Source organism: Bombina bombina, chromosome 2, assembly GCF_027579735.1.
Source record: "Bombina bombina isolate aBomBom1 chromosome 2, aBomBom1.pri, whole genome shotgun sequence".
NCBI classification, from domain to species: Eukaryota; Metazoa; Chordata; class Amphibia; order Anura; family Bombinatoridae; genus Bombina; species Bombina bombina.
Genome location: NC_069500.1, coordinates 1,371,186,755 through 1,371,205,336, shown reverse-complemented (window position 1 = coordinate 1,371,205,336; position 18,582 = coordinate 1,371,186,755). Strand labels below are relative to the sequence as shown.

General features: G+C 36.4%; 1 protein-coding gene across 1 annotated transcript in view; it reads left to right on the top strand.

Moving 5' to 3' along the window:
* LOC128647573 (catenin alpha-2) overlaps window positions 1-18,582 on the top strand; it is an 887,157-nt gene that overhangs the window by 683,710 nt on the left and 184,865 nt on the right. The window contains exons 9-10 of the mRNA XM_053700329.1: window positions 1,660-1,841; window positions 12,722-12,827. Of these exons, the coding sequence (XP_053556304.1) occupies window positions 1,660-1,841; window positions 12,722-12,827 (288 nt within the window). The remainder of the gene's footprint in view (window positions 1-1,659; window positions 1,842-12,721; window positions 12,828-18,582) is intronic.

Sequence of the window (18,582 nt, the reverse complement as noted above, 5' to 3'; positions counted from 1 at the left end):
GACTGTGCGCTCTATTATTTTCCTTTAAATGTGTTCCAAATTATCCTTTTTATCTACTGGAGTGTATAAAATTGTTTACAAATAGCTCCTTCACCTTTATTTTCACATTTGATATAGCTTGTTTGCCAATTGTTTTTCCACCTATCCTGAACATTTCTGAACTTAAAGGGACAGTATACACTCATTTTCATATAACTGCATGTAATAGACACTACTATAAAGAGTAAGATGCACAGATACTGATATAAAAATCCAGTATAAAACTGTTTAAAAACTTACTTAGAAGCTGTCAATTTGGCTCTGTTGAAAAGGTAGTTGGAAAGCCCACTGCAAGTGGCAAATAAGACACTCCCCCCCTCCCCCTTCTTTTGCATATGAAAAGACCCTTTACACAAACAGGAGCAAGCTGGAGAAGGTAGCTGACAGTATTCACATAAAACGTTGGGGCTTGGTTAGGAGTCTGAAAATCAGAGCAATGTTATTTAAAAATAAGCAAAACTATACATTTATTTTTAAAAAAACAACTTTATGGGCTATATAAATAGATCATCTACAAAACATTTATGCAAAGAAAAAATGAGTGTATAATGTCCCTTTAAGAACTGGTTCTGTAACAGAAAGGTACTAAAATGTTAATATTTCCATTGTTCTCTAAATATTTGCCTTTGAGTAAACAGTAATAAATAAGATAAGGTGGACTTTGTGTAAATAATTAGACAGATAACATAATGAGGAACAAGATCAGCCCTCTGTATTGGGTTGTGTTTTCAGTTATCAGAACCAGCTATTTTATATACAAAATATACCTAAAGGAACACTTTCCAAAACATTTTAAACTCTGCAGCTGTTATAACAGTGTATTTTGACAGTTTTTTTTAAAGCTAGGCAGTGTGCCATGTAGATAACATTGTGCTCACTCCATTGGAGTTATTTATGAATCAGCACTGATTGGCTAAATACATTTCTGTCAAGAGAACTGAAATAAGGGGGGATTCTGCAGAGGCTTAGATAAAAGGTAATCACAGAGGTATAAAGTATATTAATAAAACAGTGTTGGTTATGCAAAAAAGGGGAATGGGAAATAAAGGGATTATCTATCTTTTTTTTTAAAAATAAGCACTTTCAAGTAAACTGTCCCTTTAACATTTTATGCCACTTTAACTCTCTTGAGCAGAGTCGTTGTTAATGTTAACTGTATAACTGGTATATCCTAAATCATATTCATTTTATTTTTAACTGTGATGAAGAGGTTGGAAATGTGTTAATACTTATCGATAACTAAACTATTAATATTGGTAAATGATATTATGCAGATTATTTTAAAGAGAATGTGCAGCATTTTGGGTTGTCTACTTACTTAACTTCATTGGGTTGTCTACTTACTTAACTTTATTTAATAAAAATATATATTTTAAACTTTAGACAGGTTAATACTCAAATGAAAAAATAAATATTATAAAATAAAAAAACAATATTACCCTAATGAATGTATTCATTAGAACATGTGATTTTACATTCCTTATAATAACAGTCAGTTGAGTTATGTGTCTAAGGCATTGATTATATCATTTTACTTCTAAGGACAGAATCCATCTTATCAAATTCTTTATGGGAGAATTATTAACATGAACTAAAATCTAACATTTTTATTGCTCTCAGGCTATCATGGCTCAGCTCCCACAAGAAGAAAAGGCAAAGATTGCTGAGCAGGTGGAAATTTTCCATCAAGAGAAAAGCAAGTTGGATGCTGAAGTTGCCAAATGGGACGACAGCGGCAATGACATCATCGTGCTGGCAAAACAAATGTGCATGATAATGATGGAAATGACAGATTTTACCAGGTGGGTTTCATTGTACCTGCATCTCTTGGGATCATGGTTGCTATCTACTCTATAGTATTTAAAGGGATGTGTAAGTGATCCATTGCATTTATTGTATCATTTTAGTTAATCAAAGTAAAATCTGAGGATCAAATCATGAGTGCTATCGGCTTTATTGTGGGTGTTTGCGCACGTCGGAAGTAGTGCACATATTACAAGTTGAAAGTAAAAGTGATTGCTTGAGCGCAATTTCATTTAACGTGCATCGGGACCTCAGAGCTGTGGTTAACTGTAATGCTTGAATAAAAAGTGTCACAAAACACATCAAAATACCTTTAAAAGTACAGTTACATTTATATTAACACAAATTAATAAAAATTAAAACAAATTGCAATCAAAGTTATAAGGTCTCTAAAAGGACTGCCAAAAGCTTTAGCAAATAAATTTATACATATACATGTCTAAATATGTATGTGTATGTGTATATATGTGTGTCTGTTTACATATGCATTTGTATGTGTATATATTTATTTACAGACATATATAAACACATAAATACATATGTATACATATACAGACATATATATATATATATATGTGTGTTTGTGTGTGTGTGCATTGGAGCATATAAATATGTATATGTATGTGTATATATGTGTGTGTCTGTTTACATATGCATTTGTATGTGTATATATTTATTTACAGACATATATAAACACATAAATACATATAGCATGAGTACACCAGAGAGGCGGCCTCAGGAATGTAATCCTGAATAAAAGACAGGGAAATTCAGCACTCTTTTATTAAAAAACAGCTCGTCTCACATAATTAAGTGAGGTGACAAAATTTGGATGGGTAATGACGTTCCCCCCTCCACTCCAAGAAAGGCACACACAGACTTAGTTTGTAAATTAATAAGTTTTTATATCAGTGATTTATAATAGAGTACATAAACCTAATGAAAATTAATTAAACAGAACTGAAAATAAGCAAATCAAAATAAACCTGACCGGTCAGGGGTACATGCTAAGTGATAGGTGTAGCGTCAACAATACAATATAAAGTGGACCATATTCAAGGTCTAAACCCAGATAAACCCTGTCATGAGCTCCGCTCGTAAGCGTATAGATAGGAGCTAAATCTTCAATAGAAACATGTCAGGGTTTCAGCAAGGCCGAAATGTTAAATAATGGTATCACACTTCAAGCCTGGAAAGAGGATACATAGGTGTTCAAGCTTTGTATAATATACAGCGTTTCAAGCTTATACCTCATAAGTCCACTACAGTCTGACTACACCCAGCTGCACACAGCACCCCTGTAGGGGGGATTAACACTGGGCAGGTTTACCAAGGGGATCTAAGCAGACTGTAAAGTGGATCAAATGGATATGTACAGCGTGTTATGCAGACATAGAATATAACACATTAATAGCCACTCTTGATAAGGGAAATATGTATGGCACTGCTAGGGTCCTGCCGTAGGCTATAAAGCAAGCGTATAGAGAGTCATGCAGGTTGAGGGTTAAAGCAGCTGCTGTTATTAGAGTGAGTTCATCAAGCAGTCAAATAGGTTAGTGCAAATCAGAACCTTGCAAGTCCCATACAATCACTGTAAAAGCTCCCAAATATCAGAGGTACTCAGCATGTATAACACTTCAGATAAAGGTAATGCAACTGCCGTTATTTTTATAGAATACCATCGGCAACTTCAACCGAAATTAACAGTTATTGTTTGGCAAGGAGGTCTTAAGTCCGCATACTCTTTATCCAAGACACAAGCTGGCAGAATAAGTATCACCGTTTCTTGACAACAGTTCTTATACGACCTGTTTGTGTGTAATCCTCAATTCCTTCAACACCAGGTAGATTCAGTATAGGCCAACGCTATACATAGAGACAGCGCAGCGTCTTTCCACGAGAATTCAGTTGACAGCAGCACATGCACGTATCATGTGACCGGCCAGGACAGCCAATGCCTACGCGCGTTTCACCCGCTCGTCTTTCACTTCAGACCGGGCTTCGTCAGGGCAGTATTCTGGTTACGTCAATGCGTCCTCCTTTATAGTAATCTCAAGTTCGCCTCTTCTGGTGGGTGAAATTATTGCATATCATACCCAAGCAGCTCTGCCAGTGAGGATTTTCAGGCCACTTGGGAAATATTAGAAAAAATAATTATAGATCAATTATCTAGACACAATTTAACTGAAATATCAACAATATTACTTAAACCAAAATAACCAGATACAATGTGTACTCAGCCTATTAAGATCTGTATATCATACTTTATACACCTACCTATGTATCTGATTCACATTCACCAGGTTTTTAAACAAATAAGAAAATTATAAAATACTTATACCAAAAACATATATAGTCTCCAATGTTTTTCATTTACAACTGGCCTATCATAATATTACAGGAAACAAGCCATATCAAGTTTGTCATTAAGTCCCTGAGGAATCTGGGTCTCAAGAATTGAGATCCACCTACATTCCTTACGGAGGAGGACCTTGTCGTTGTCCCCTCCTCTTCCATTCATGATGCCCCTATCAATGCCTATAAACCTTAGAGAATCAGGATCACAATTATGGACATGTTCAAAGTGTTTTGCTACATTGCTTTTTGGGTTTTTGTTTTTGATATCGTCCCGGTGTTCAGTAATTCTATCCTTTATAGCTCTTCTTGTTTTCCCTACATAAAAGAGGGGACAGCTACAGGCAAGAAGGTATATCACACCTTCAGGTTCAGGTTTTTTACATAAATACATATGTATACATATACAGACATATATATATATATATATATATATATATATATATATATATATATGTGTGTGTGTGTGTGTGTGCATTGGAGCCCTTTACAGTCAAGTAGATGAAAACATGTAACGTCATATTAATGCAATATTCATATCTAGTAAAGTGTTTAACTATGTATTTACTGTAAATGTTTCACATTCCAATGTTCTGCATATAGCAGAATATGTTCTAAGTATTATATATATATAAATATATATATATATATATATATATATATATATATATTTTACCAAAATACCATCAGATATATACTTAGAAATATGTATTTATGAATAAATATAACATATTCTACTATGTGAAGAACATTGGAATGTGAAATATTAATATTTTCCTGTCGGGTTAATGTACTTGAGAAAATGTGATGGGGTTTGCATGCGAGTAAGGTATTACTTTTTTACCATTTTTCTTCCTCTATTGACTTCTATGTGGGAATACGTTAATGCAATTGCGATTTTTGAAGTTTGGCTTTTTGCACGCGTCAAGTTATAACGCAAGCAAAAACGTTTTACTTTCAACTTGTAACATGAGCGCTACACAACGCACGCAAAAAGCTTACTTTTAGTGGTGTTAAGGCACCAGCTGGAGCAATAAATACTGCTCTACTCATAATCTGTCCCTAAATGTGTAAAGACATAATGTATGTATTTATTTGCAGGTTACATTAACATATCTCAGTGATGCTGGGTGGATTAGGTTCTGGAGAGCGAACCTTGTCCACTTAGACATTGATAGATGGAGTCCATAGTGTTTATTGGCTGTATACCAGTGATTTTTAACCTTTTTTCTGCCGTGGCACACTTTTTTACATTAAAAAATCCTGTGGCACACCACCATCCCAAAATTTTAAAAAAATCCCACATTGTAGCCTAATACAGCATATATATATATATATATACACACAAACACACACACACATACTGTATGTATTGTGCTGTTATGCCATGCCTCCTACAGACTACCCCTGCACTGGGAGTAAAAAACAAGCAAAGTTTAAAAATATGTCACACTGTTGTCAGTCTGCCGCGGCACACCTGAGGATCTTTCATGGCACACTAGTGTGCCACGGCACACTGGTTGAAAAACACTGCTGTATACAACTGTGTTGTAATGAATTAGGTACAATAGCAAGATATTGCACAATGCTTTACACAGTGGGTAATTGGATAAAGCAATCAAAATATGTTTTTTTAAAGTTCAGGTATCATATATAGAAGTCAAATTTGAAATGTTTTAAAAATAATTAAAATGTTTATAGTATAACACCTATAGTGATATAGCTGTAGAGCATGAGTTTGTATATTTTTACTTTTGTGCATGATTTAAACACTGAAATTCATGCAAATCTGGAGAATAGGGCATAGATTTGGAGTTTGGCGGTAGCCGTGAAAACCAGCGTTAGAGGCTCCTAACGCTGGTTTTAGGCTACCGCCGGTATTTGGAGTCAGTCAAAAAAGGGTCTAACGCTCACTTTTCAGCCGCAACTTTTCCATACCGCAGATCCCCTTACGTCATTTGCGTATCCTATCTTTTCAATGGGATCTTTCTAACTCCGGTATTTAGAGTCGTGTCTGAAGTGAGCGTTAGAAATCTAACGACAAAACTCCAGCCGCAGAAAAAAGTCAGTAGTTAAGAGCTTTCTGGGCTAACGCCGGTTCATAAAACTCTTAACTACTGTGCTCTAAAGTACACTAACACCCATAAACTACCTATGTACCCCTAAACCGAGGTCCCCCCACATCGCCGCCACTCTATTCAATTTTTTTAACCCCTAATCTGCCTACCGCCACCTACGTTATACTTATGTACCCCTAATCTGCTGCCCCTAACACCGCCGACCACTATATTATATTTATTAACCCCTAACCTGCCCCACAACGTCGCCGCCAGCTACCTACAATAATTAACCCCTAATCTGCCGTCCGCACGCCACCGCCACCTACATTATAGCTATGTACCCCTAATCTGCTGCCCCTAACACCGCCGACCCCTATATTATATTTATTAACCCCTAATCTGCCCCCCTCAACGTCCCCTCCACCTGCCTACACTTATTAACCCCTAATCTGCCGAGCGGACCGCACCGCTACTATAATAAAGTTATTAACCCCTAATCCGCCTCACTAACCCTATAATAAATAGTATTAACCCCTAATCTGCCCTCCCTAACATCGCCGACACCTAACTTCAAACATTAACCCCTAATCTGCCGACTGGAGCTCACCGCTATTCTAATAAATGTATTAACCCCTAAAGCTAAGTCTAACCCTAACACTAACAACCCCCTAACTTAAATATAATTTAAATCTAACAAAATTAATTAACTCTTATTAAATAAATTATTCCTATTTAAAGCTAAATACTTACCTGTAAAATAAATCCTAATATAGCTACAATATAAATTATAATTATATTATAGCTATTTTAGGATTTCTATTTATTTTACAGGTAACTTTGTATTTATTTTAACCAGGTACAATAGCTATTAAATAGTTAAGAACTATTTAATAGCTAAAATAGTTAAAATAATTACAAAATGACCTGTAAAATAAATCCTAACCTAAGTTACAATTAAACCTAACACTAGACTATCAATAAATTAATTAAATAAAATACCTACAATTACCTACAATTAAACCAAACACTACACTATCAATACATTAATTAAATACAAATTCTACAAATAAATACAATGAAATAAACTAACTAAAGTACAAAAAATAAAAAAGAACTAAGTTACAAAAAATAAAAAAATATTTACAAACATCAGAAAAATATTACAACAATTTTAAACTAATTACACCTACACTAAGCCCCCTAATAAAATAACAAAGACCCCCAAAATAAAAAAATGCCCTACCCTATTCTAAATTACTAAAGTTCAAAGCTCTTTTACCTTACCAGCCCTGAACAGGGCCCTTTGCGGGGCATGCCCCAAGAAATTCAGCTCTTTTGCCTGTAAAATAACACATACAATACCCCCCCCCCAACATTACAACCCACCACCCACATACCCCTAATCTAACCCAAACCCCCCTTAAATAAACCTAACACTAAGCCCCTGAAGATCTTCCTACCTTGTCTTCACCTCACCGGGTATCACACCGATCCGTCCTGGCTCCGATATCTTCATCCAACCCAAGAGGGGGCTAGACATCCATCATCCGACGGCTGAAGAAGTCCAGAAGAGGGTCCAAAGTCTTCATCCTATCCGGGAAGAAGAGTAGATCCGGACCGGCAACCATCTTCTTCCAAGCGGCATCTTCTATCTTCATCCGATGAGGACCGGCTCCATCTTGAAGACCTCCATCGCGGATCCATCCTTCTTCTCCGACGACTTCCCGACGAATGACGGTTCCTTTAAGGGACGTCATCCAAGATGGCGTCCCTCGAATTCCGATTGGCTGATAGGATTCTATCAGCCAATCGGAATTAAGGTAGGAATATTCTGATTGGCTGATGGAATCAGCCAATCAGAATCAAGTTCAATCCGATTGGCTGATTGGATCAGCCAATCGGATTGAACTTGATTCTGATTGGCTGATTCCATCAGTCAATCAGAATATTCCTACCTTAATTCCGATTGGCTGATAGAATCCTATCAGCCAATCGGAATTCGAGGGACGCCATCTTGGATGACGTCATTTAAAGGAACCGTCATTCGTCGTCTAGTCGTCGGTTGAAGATGATGTTCCGCGTCGGCTTGGAAGAAGATGGTTCCGCTCCGCTCCAGAAGAAAGAAGATTGAAGATGCGGCTTGATAGAAGACTTCATCTAGATGATGGACTTCCGACTTCAGCCCGAGGATGGATTTCTTCAGTTGCCGCTTGGATCCAGACTTCAGCCCGAGGATGGACGTCGCTCTTCAGCCCCCCGCTTGGGCTTGGATCAACACTTCCGAGGCTTGGATCAAGACTTCCGAGGACGGATCGGTGAACCTGGCAGGGTGAAGATAAGGTAGGAAGATCTTCAGGGGCTTAGTGTTAGGTTTATTTAAGGGGGGTTTGGGTTAGATTAGGGGTATGTGGGTGGTGGGTTGTAATGTTGGGGGGGGTATTGTATGGGTTTTTTTTACAGGCAAAAGAGCTGAATTCTTTGGGGCATGCCCCGCAAAGGGCCCTGTTCAGGGCTGGTAAGGTAAAAGAGCTTTGAACTTTTGTAATTTAGTATAGGGTAGGGCATTTTTTTTATTTTGGGGGGCTTTGTTATTTTATTAGGGGGCTTAGAGTAGGTGTAATTAGTTTAAAATTGTTGTAATATTTTTCTAATGTTTGTAAATATTTTTTTTATTTTTTGTAACTTAGTTCTTTTTTATTTTTTGTACTTTAGTTAGTTTATTTCATTGTATTTATTTGTAGATATTGTATTTAAATAATTTATTGATAGTGTAGTGTTAGGTTTAATTGTAGGTAATTGTAGGTATTTTATTTAATTAATTTATTGATAGTCTAGTGTTAGGTTTAATTGTAACTTAGGTTAGGATTTATTTTACAGGTAATTTGTAATTATTTTAACTATTTTAGCTATTAAATAGTTCTTAACTATTTAATAGCTATTGTACCTGGTTAAAATAAATACAAAGTTACCTGTAAAATAAATATAAATCCTAAAAATAGCTATAATATAATTATAATTTATATTGTAGCTATATTAGGATTTATTTTACAGGTAAGTATTTAGCTTTAAATAGGAATAATTTATTTAATAAGAGTTAATTAATTTCGTTAGATTTAAATTATATTTAAGTTAGGGGGTTGTTAGTGTTAGGGTTAGACTTAGCTTTAGGGGTTAATACATTTATTAGAATAGCGGTGAGCTCCAGTCGGCAGATTAGGGGTTAATGTTTGAAGTTAGGTGTCGGCGATGTTAGGGAGGGCAGATTAGGGGTTAATACTATTTATTATAGGGTTAGTGAGGCGGATTAGGGGTTAATAACTTTATTATAATAGCGGTGCGGTCCGGCAGATTAGGGGTTAATAAGTGTAGGCAGGTGGAGGCGACGTTGTGGGGGGCAGATTAGGGGTTAATAAATATAATATAGGGGTCGGCGGTGTTAGGGGCAGCAGATTAGGGGTACATAGGGATAATGTAAGTAGCGGCGGTTTACGGAGCGGCAGATTAGGGGTTAATAATAATATGCAGGGGTCAGCGATAGCGGGGGTGGCAGATTAGGGGTTAATAAGTGTAAGGTTAGGGGTGTTTAGACTCGGGGTACATGTTAGAGTGTTAGGTGCAGACGTAGGAAGTGTTTCCCCATAGCAAACAATGGGGCTGCATTAGGAGCTGAACGCGGATTTTTTGCAGGTGTTAGGTTTTTTTTCAGCTCAAACAGCCCCATTGTGTCCTATGGGGGAATCGTGCACGAGCACGTTTTTGAGGCTGGCCGCGTCCGTAAGCAACTCTGGTATCGAGAGTTGCAGTTGCGTTAAATATGCTCTACGCTCCTTTTTTGGAGCCTAACGCAGCCATTCTGTGGACTCTCAATACCAGAGTTATTTTAAAGGTGCGGCCAGAAAAAAAGCCAGCGTTAGCTACGCGGGTCGTTACCGACAAAACTCTAAATCTAGCCGTAAGTTTGCTCTGGGCACTAATTCTACCGTAACCAAGTTGTATTTCCTTTGTAATTATTGAACCCACAGTAAATAAAAAAAATCAAAACAACAAACTGTAAAATGATTGAAATTAATAAATAAAAATACTTTCACACTGAAAACACATTCCAAATAATCTTTACATACATTTTCAATTACAAATTGCACTACAATATATCAGAAAATCCCAGCTGTGCATGTCAAAAAAATGGGCCAGATCACATATGCTGCGTTGCACGCAAAAGCCAGTGTTGCCAATTATTGTGTGAATCTAGCGATCACATATACGGCCCTGCATACAATTGCAGCGCATATATTTTACCCATTGCCTGCTGTTTTTACTCCCATAAACTAACATAGAACCGGCGTCGCAAGTCGGTATCACATATTCTGCGCAAGGACTTACGCAGTAAAAATGGATACATTTTACTCAATTTTCTCATCGCCACACATAGGCAGGCGAAGCTAGCCTTGCGCTGAGTATATAAGCATCGTAACTCCATGGAAGTCTTAACAAACACCTAACACATGCGCAATATGTACCTCTCAACCGCCATCCCCCCACCGCAATAACTAATAAATGTATTAACCCCTTATCCACCAGCCCCCACATCGTAAAGTATCTAATAAAGTTATTAACCCCTAATCAGCCACCCCTCAAAACGCAAAAAAATAGATTAATTAGGTATATTGCATTGTGGGTGGTTGGCAGATTAGGGGTTAATATTGTAATTAGATACTTTGCGTTGTTTGGGTTTAGCGGTTTAGGGGTTAATATGTTTATTAGGTACTTTGCGTTGTAGGGAGATGGCGGATTAGGGGTTAATACATGTATTAGGTACTTTGCAATGTGGGGGTTGGTGGATTAGGGGTTAATAGTTTAAATAGGTAGATTGCGTTGTGGGGGGATGACGATTATTAGTTGCGATATGGGGAGATGGCGGATATAAGGGTTTTGACGTGTCGGGTTCATTTTTTGGGGGATGGTTAGATTTTTAAGGGTGTTAAAACATTTTTTTGTTTTTTACTTAGGCACCGGCAGTTCATAAACTGCCGTAAGTCACTGGCAAATCCAGAAATGTCTATTTCTGCACATTTCTGAACCTTGCTAGATTCCGACTTACGGCAGTATATGTGATTCCACCGATGTGCAAGGTGAACTTACGGGCTCCGTAGGTTTCAGCAGTTTCGCTGAACTGTGTGTGTGTGTGTATGTATAAATATATATACAGTATATACCTTGTCTGTTCTTGTGTGTATATAAGAGGGGTAAGTTCACTCTATGTGGGTGTTTGTTTGTATATTTGAGAAAGGGGGAGACCCCGAAACGTTATATTAAATAATTGTTACTTAAGACCCAGCGAGTGCAGTTTTTTCTTTGATGCCTATATAAACTTTTACTGAGCACCCTGGGCATTGAACATTTAAAAGGTTACTGGAGTGCTTTACCTAATATTGATGCATATATATATATATATATATATATATACTTTTTTAACATGCTTTTGTAGTGCTCTTCTATATAAATAATATTATTTTTTAAATATATTGTCCCTTTAAAATAAGGTTGTTATTTTCCATTTCTTTCCATTTTTAATCATGTTTTATATATTCTATTTTAACTGAGTAAAAATGACTTAAATTTTACTGATGCGTTACTGGAAAACAAATTGTTCTGCATTACATAACACCTGCTGAAACATATTTATTATCTGTGCCTAACTACTTGTTGTAGATATTATTATATTATAATTGTTTGACATTGTAGCCTGTAGACTTGATAAACATCATCTATAATATCTTTACTTGTCAACAACTTACCATTAAATATATCATTATGTACACACATTTTATATACAATGATGAGTGTTGACAAACGCTTGTAGCATTAAGGTTATATGGTGGAATGCTCAGCCAATGTTCTTTATCCGTTGGTATAAAATTATATCTTATATACACAAGTACATTTTCATTTAATTTGCTTATTGGTCACTACAGATAAACAAGTATATTATGCGTTTCATACTTTGTCATTTATGATATGATTGATTCATTTATAAATATATATTTTACACATGAACTGTACAAAGAATGATGCATTTGGTGGTAACTAAAGATAGATACAAATTTTTCATTTTTATATCTGACTTGTCAAAGTCAGCAATATCCACTGGCCTGGGAATGACAGAGTCTGAAAGTTTTGTATTCCAACAGGGCTGTCTATTTAATGAGCACTTAAAAATGTACATACTATTAAATGTAATTCACGCACTTGAAGAAGCCATCAAACTAAATTGCTGGCAAGGAATGTTAGATAAGAAAGGAAACCCAGCAAATTTGTTCTTTTATTAAGAGAGACTGCCTATAGTTAAAAGGTGAAAATGTGGTGAATTAGGAATCATTTATATTATGGTTAAAAAAATAAAAATCAATGGTCCCGGTGGTTGTTTTAGTAATCTAAATGAATTGCAATTACTTTTTTTTTTTCAGAGGGAAAGGCCCACTAAAGAATACCTCTGATGTGATTAATGCTGCAAAGAAAATTGCAGAAGCTGGTTCCCGAATGGACAAATTAGCACGTGCTGTTGCTGATCAGGTAAAATAGATAAATACATAAATAAATACATAAATAAATACATAAATAAATAAATATTGACAATTTTGAGCTGATTAGATTTAATGTAAATACAATTAATTATTTTCAATATTTACAGTGTTTTTTTTTTACACTTTGTAATACAGACAGATGTTTACTTGCATAATTTTTTTTTTAAAATTACATCTCTGTAGAACACAAATTGCTCAAGCAATTATTATTTTTTTTGTATTTTTGATTAACAATAACTCCTAATATGATAAGGTTAAAAGAATTTTAATCTCTTGACACGAAAAAAAAAATGAACACTGTGATTTATTATTCCTTTTACTCTTTTGCTTATGGGGTAAAAATAAGGGTCACACAAACATAAATCACATTTGTTTAATAAAAATATTAAAAATTCAAGACACCCATTTTTTTTAGTTTAAAATGAAGGATATTTGTTTTTTGTTGTTGAGGTTATTGGTATTGAAAAAGCAAATTTACCATACCCCTTTTTATGGTCATGCATCTTTCTCTTCTTTAATTGAATTATTTCACCAAGAACTTATACATATATGCTCCACATTCTATCTTTTTTGTCCCTCCTTGTCTATTTTATCAGTTCTTTTTATCTATCTACTTCTTTTTCCAAAAGCCAAATAGATTTAGGAATAGGGACAAATCCTATTAAATGGTGGAGAAGGTTTCCCAGTAATTGTACATTATGCAATAATAATGATGCACAATCATTAAATTATTTCAAATTGATATTACAAGTCCATGTTAAATCCTATTTTCCAGAGAAGGGTTAACACAGCCAACATCGCTTTAGCACAACCTACACTATCAATGAATATTGTGACTGTGCTAAATAGCACTCATATTACAAGTTGAAAGCGCTCAAGACTGCGCTAGAATATTGAGACCTGAAGTAAAGTATAAGAGTTAAAAAACATGTTTTTCACAAGAACATATTAAAATAAACTATATTAAAATAAACTATTGTACTCATACAGTATATACATTTGTTAAAAAATATAATTGTGTTAATGATAAAATTGTTTTAAATATATATTTGTGTGTTTATATGTGTAAATATGTATGTTGCAAACATACATACATATTTACACACACACACACACATATATATATATACTTTTGAATACTTCACAATCAAACACCTTTGAATATGCAATATAATTTTTATTTTTTATTTTATTAAGTTCCTTCTTTCTTCACTTACGGCTAGATTTAGAGTTTTGCGGCCAAAGGGGTGCGTTAGCTACGCGTGTTTTTTTCCCCCGCACCTTTTAAACAACGCTGGTACTTAGAGTTCTCTGAAGGGCTGCGTTAGGCTCCAAAAAGGGAGCGTACAGGCATATTTACCCCCACTTCAACTCTCAATACCAGCGTTGCTTACGGACGCGGCCAGCTTAAAAAACGTGCTCGTGCACGATTCCCCCATAGGAAACAATGGGGCAGTTTTAGCTGGAAAAAAACCTAACACCTGCAAAAAAGCAGCGTTCAGCTCCTAACGCAGCCCCATTGTTTCCTATGGGGAAACACTTCCTAAGTCTGAACCTAACACTCTAACATGTACCCCGAGTCTAAACACCCCTAACCTTACACTTATTAACCCCTAATCTGCCGCCCCCGCTATCACTGACCCCTGCATTTTATTATTAACCCCTAATCTGCCGCTCCGTACACCGCCGCAACCTACATTAAAGCTATGTACCCCTAATCTGCTGCCCCTAACACCGCCGACCCCTATATTATAATTATTAACCCCTAATCTGCCCCCCCCCAACGTCGCTGCTACCTTACCTACACTTATTAACCCCTAATCTGCCGACCGGACCTCGCCGCCACTATAATAAATGTATTAACCCCTAAACCGCCTCACTCCCGCCTCAAAAACCCTATAATAAATTTTATTAACCCCTAATCTGCCCTCCCTAACATCGCCGACACCTAACTTCAAGTATTAACCCCTAATCTACCGACCGGACCTCGCCGCTACTCTAATAAATGTATTAACCCCTTAATCTAAGTCTAACCCTAACCCTAATACCCCCCTAAGTTAAATATAATTTAAATCTAACGAAATAAATTATTTCTTATTAAATAAATGAATCCTATTTAAAGCTAAATACTTACCTGTAAAATAAACCCTAATATAGCTACAATATAACGAATAATTATATTGTAGCTATTTTAGGATTTATATTTATTTTACAGGCAACTTTGTATTTATTTTAACCAGGTACAATAGCTATTAAATAGTTAATAACTATTTAATAGCTACCTAATTAAAATAATTACAAAATTACCTGTAAAATAAATCCTAACCTAAGTTACAATTAAACCTAATACTACACTATCAATAAATAAATTAAATAAACTACCTACAATTATCTACAATTAAATCAACTAAACTAAATTACAAAAACAAACAAACACTAAATTACAAAAAATAAAAAAAGATTACAATAATTTTAAACTAATTACACCTACTCTAAGCCCCCTAAAAAATAACAAAGCCCCCCAAAATAAAAAAATGCCCTACCCTATTCTAAAATAAAAATTAAACAGCTCTTTTACCTTACCAGCCCTTAAAAGGGCCTTTTGCGGGGCATGCCCCAAAGTAATCAGCTCTTTTGCATTTTAAAAAAACATACAATACCACCCCCAACATTACAACCCACCACCCACATACCCCTAATCTAACCCAAAACCCCCTTAAAAAACCTAACACTAAGCCCCTGAAGATCTCCCTACCTTGTCTTCACCACGCCGGGTATCACCGATCCGTCCAGAAGAGGGTCCGAAGTCTTCATCCTATCCGGCAAGAAGAGGTCCAGAAGAGGCTCCGAAGTCTTCATCCTATCCGGCAAGAAGAGGACATCTAGACCGGTATACATCTTCATTCAGGCGGCGTCTTCTATCTTCATCCATCCGGCGCGGAGCGGGACCATCTTGAAGCAGCCGACGCAGATCCATCCTGTTCTTCCGGCGACTCCAGACGAATGAAGGTTCCTTTAAGGGACGTCATCCAAGATGGCGTCCCTCGAATTCCAATTGGCTGATAGGATTATATCAGCCAATCGGGATTAAGGTAGGAAAAATTTGATTGGCTGATTGAATTGTTCTGATCAGCCAATAGAATGCAAGCTCAATCTGATTGGCTGATTGGATCAGCCAATCAGATTGAACTTGAATCTGATTGGCTGATTCAATCAGCCAATCAGATTTTTCCTACCTTAATTCCGATTGGCTGATAGAATCCTATCAGCCAATCGGAATTCGAGGGACGCCATCTTGGATGACGTCCCTTAAAGGAACCTTCATTCGTCGGGAGTTGCTGGAAGAAGAGGATGGATCCGCGTCGGCTGCTTCAAGATGGTCCCGCTCCGCGCCGGATGGATGAAGATAGAAGACGCCGCCTGGATGAAGATGTCTACCGGTCCGGATGTCCTCTTCTTGCCAGATAGGATGAAGATTTCGGAGCCTCTTCTGGACCTCTTCTTGCCGGATAGGATGAAGACTTCGGACCCTCTTCTGGACGGATCGGTGATACCCTGGGGGTTGAGAAGACAAGGTAGGGAGATCTTCAGGGGCTTAGTGTTAGGTTTTTTAAGGGGGGTTTGGGTTAGATTAGGGGTATGTTATTAACTATTTAATAGCTATTGTACCTGGTTAAAATAAATACAACGTTGCCTGTAAAATAAATATAAATCCTAAAATAGCTACAATATAATTATAAGTTATATTGTAGCTATATTAGGGTTTATTTTACAGGTAAGTATTTAGCTTTAAATAGGATTAATTTATTTAATAAGAAATAATTTATTTCGTTAGATTTAAATTATATTTAACTTAGGGGGGGTTAGGGTTAGACTTAGCTTTAGGGGTTAATACATTTATTAGAGTAGCAGTGAGGTCCGGTCGGCAGATTAGGGGTTAATACTTGAAGTTAGGTGTCGGCAAGGTTAGGGAGGGCAGATTAGGGGTTAATACTATTTATTATAGGGTTTTTGAGGCGGGAGTGAGGCGGTTTAGGGGTTAATACATTTAATATAGTGGCGGCGAGGTCCGGTCGGCAGATTAGGGGTTAATAAGTGTAGGTAGGTAGCAGCGACGTTGGGGGGGCAGATTAGGGGTTAATAAATATAATATAGGGGTCGGCGATGTTAGGGGCAGCAGATTAGGGGTACATAGGGATAATGTAGGTTGCGGCGGTGTGCGGTCGGCAGATTAGGGGATTAAAAAAATGTATTATAGTGGCGGCGATGTGGGGGGACCTCGGTTTAGGGGTACATAGGTAGTTTATGGGTGTTAGTGTACTTTAGAGCACAGTAGTTAAGAGCTTTATGAACCGGCGTTAGCCCATAAAGCTCTTAACTCCTGACTTTTTGCTGCGGCTGGAGTCTTGTCGGTAGAGGGTCTAATGCTCACTTCAGCCAAGACTCTAAATACCAGCGTTAGGAAGATCCCATTGAAAAGATAGGATACGCAATTGGCGTAGGGGGATCTGCGGTATGGAAAAGTCGCTGCTGAAAAGTGAGCGTTAGACCCTTTCCTGACTGACTCTAAATACCAGCGGGCGGCCAAAACCAGCGTTAGGACCCCTTAATGCTGGTTTGGACGGCTAACGCAGAACTCTAAATCTAGGCATTAGATTTTTTTTTCTTTTTAGATCTTTGTATATACAATCTTCTCTCTCTCTCTTTCTCTCTCTCTCTCTCTCTCTCTCTCTCTCTGTATATATATATATATCTATCTATCTATATATATATATATACAGGTATATATATATATATATATATATATATATATATATATATATATATATATATATATATATATATATATAGCAATCCAGAAAATGAATCCACCCTCCTAAATCAGCTACCTGGGTGCAATGATGCCGCAATACATTTACATGACAAATGCACTCACATGAATTTAGGATACCATCGAAGTCAAAATGTATTGACGTTTCGAAGACCATAATATCCCCTTCATCAGAATGATTCTGATGAAGGGGACATTATAGTCCCTGAAACATCAATACATTTTGACTTTGATGGTATCATAAATTCCCCAGAGTGCATTTGTAATGTAAATATATATATATATATATATATATATACAGGTATATAAAACTATATCTGTTTACATCCATTTAGATAAATAGGTATAGATATATTACAAAATAATTAAGGACTACTCTCAAAAAGAAATATATGCATACAGTATAGGAAAGGGCCCGGGATCAACTTCACTTCAGTAAAGAAAAAAAAATCAAATACAAAATTAGTACAATATCCTCGCACTCATATTTCAACAAAATACATTTGTATTAAAGGGAAAGTCTAGTCAAAAATAAACATTCATGATTCAGATAGGGCATGTAATTTTAAACAACTTTCCAATTTACTTTTATCATCAAGTTTGCTTTGTGCTCTGGGTATTCTTAGTTAAAAGCTAAACCTAGGTAGGCCCATATGCTAATTTCTTAGCCCTTGAAGACCGCCTCTTATCTGAATGCATTTTGATAACATTGTGCTCACACTCGTGGAGTTACCTAGGAGTCAGCACTGAGTGGCTACAATTCAAGTCTGTCAAAAGAACTGAGATAAGGGGGCAGTCTGCAGAGGCTTAGATACAAGGTAATCACAGAAGTAAAAAGTATATTAATATAACTGTGTTGGTTATGCAAAACTGGGGAATGGGTAATAAAGGGATTACCTATCTTTTTAAAAAA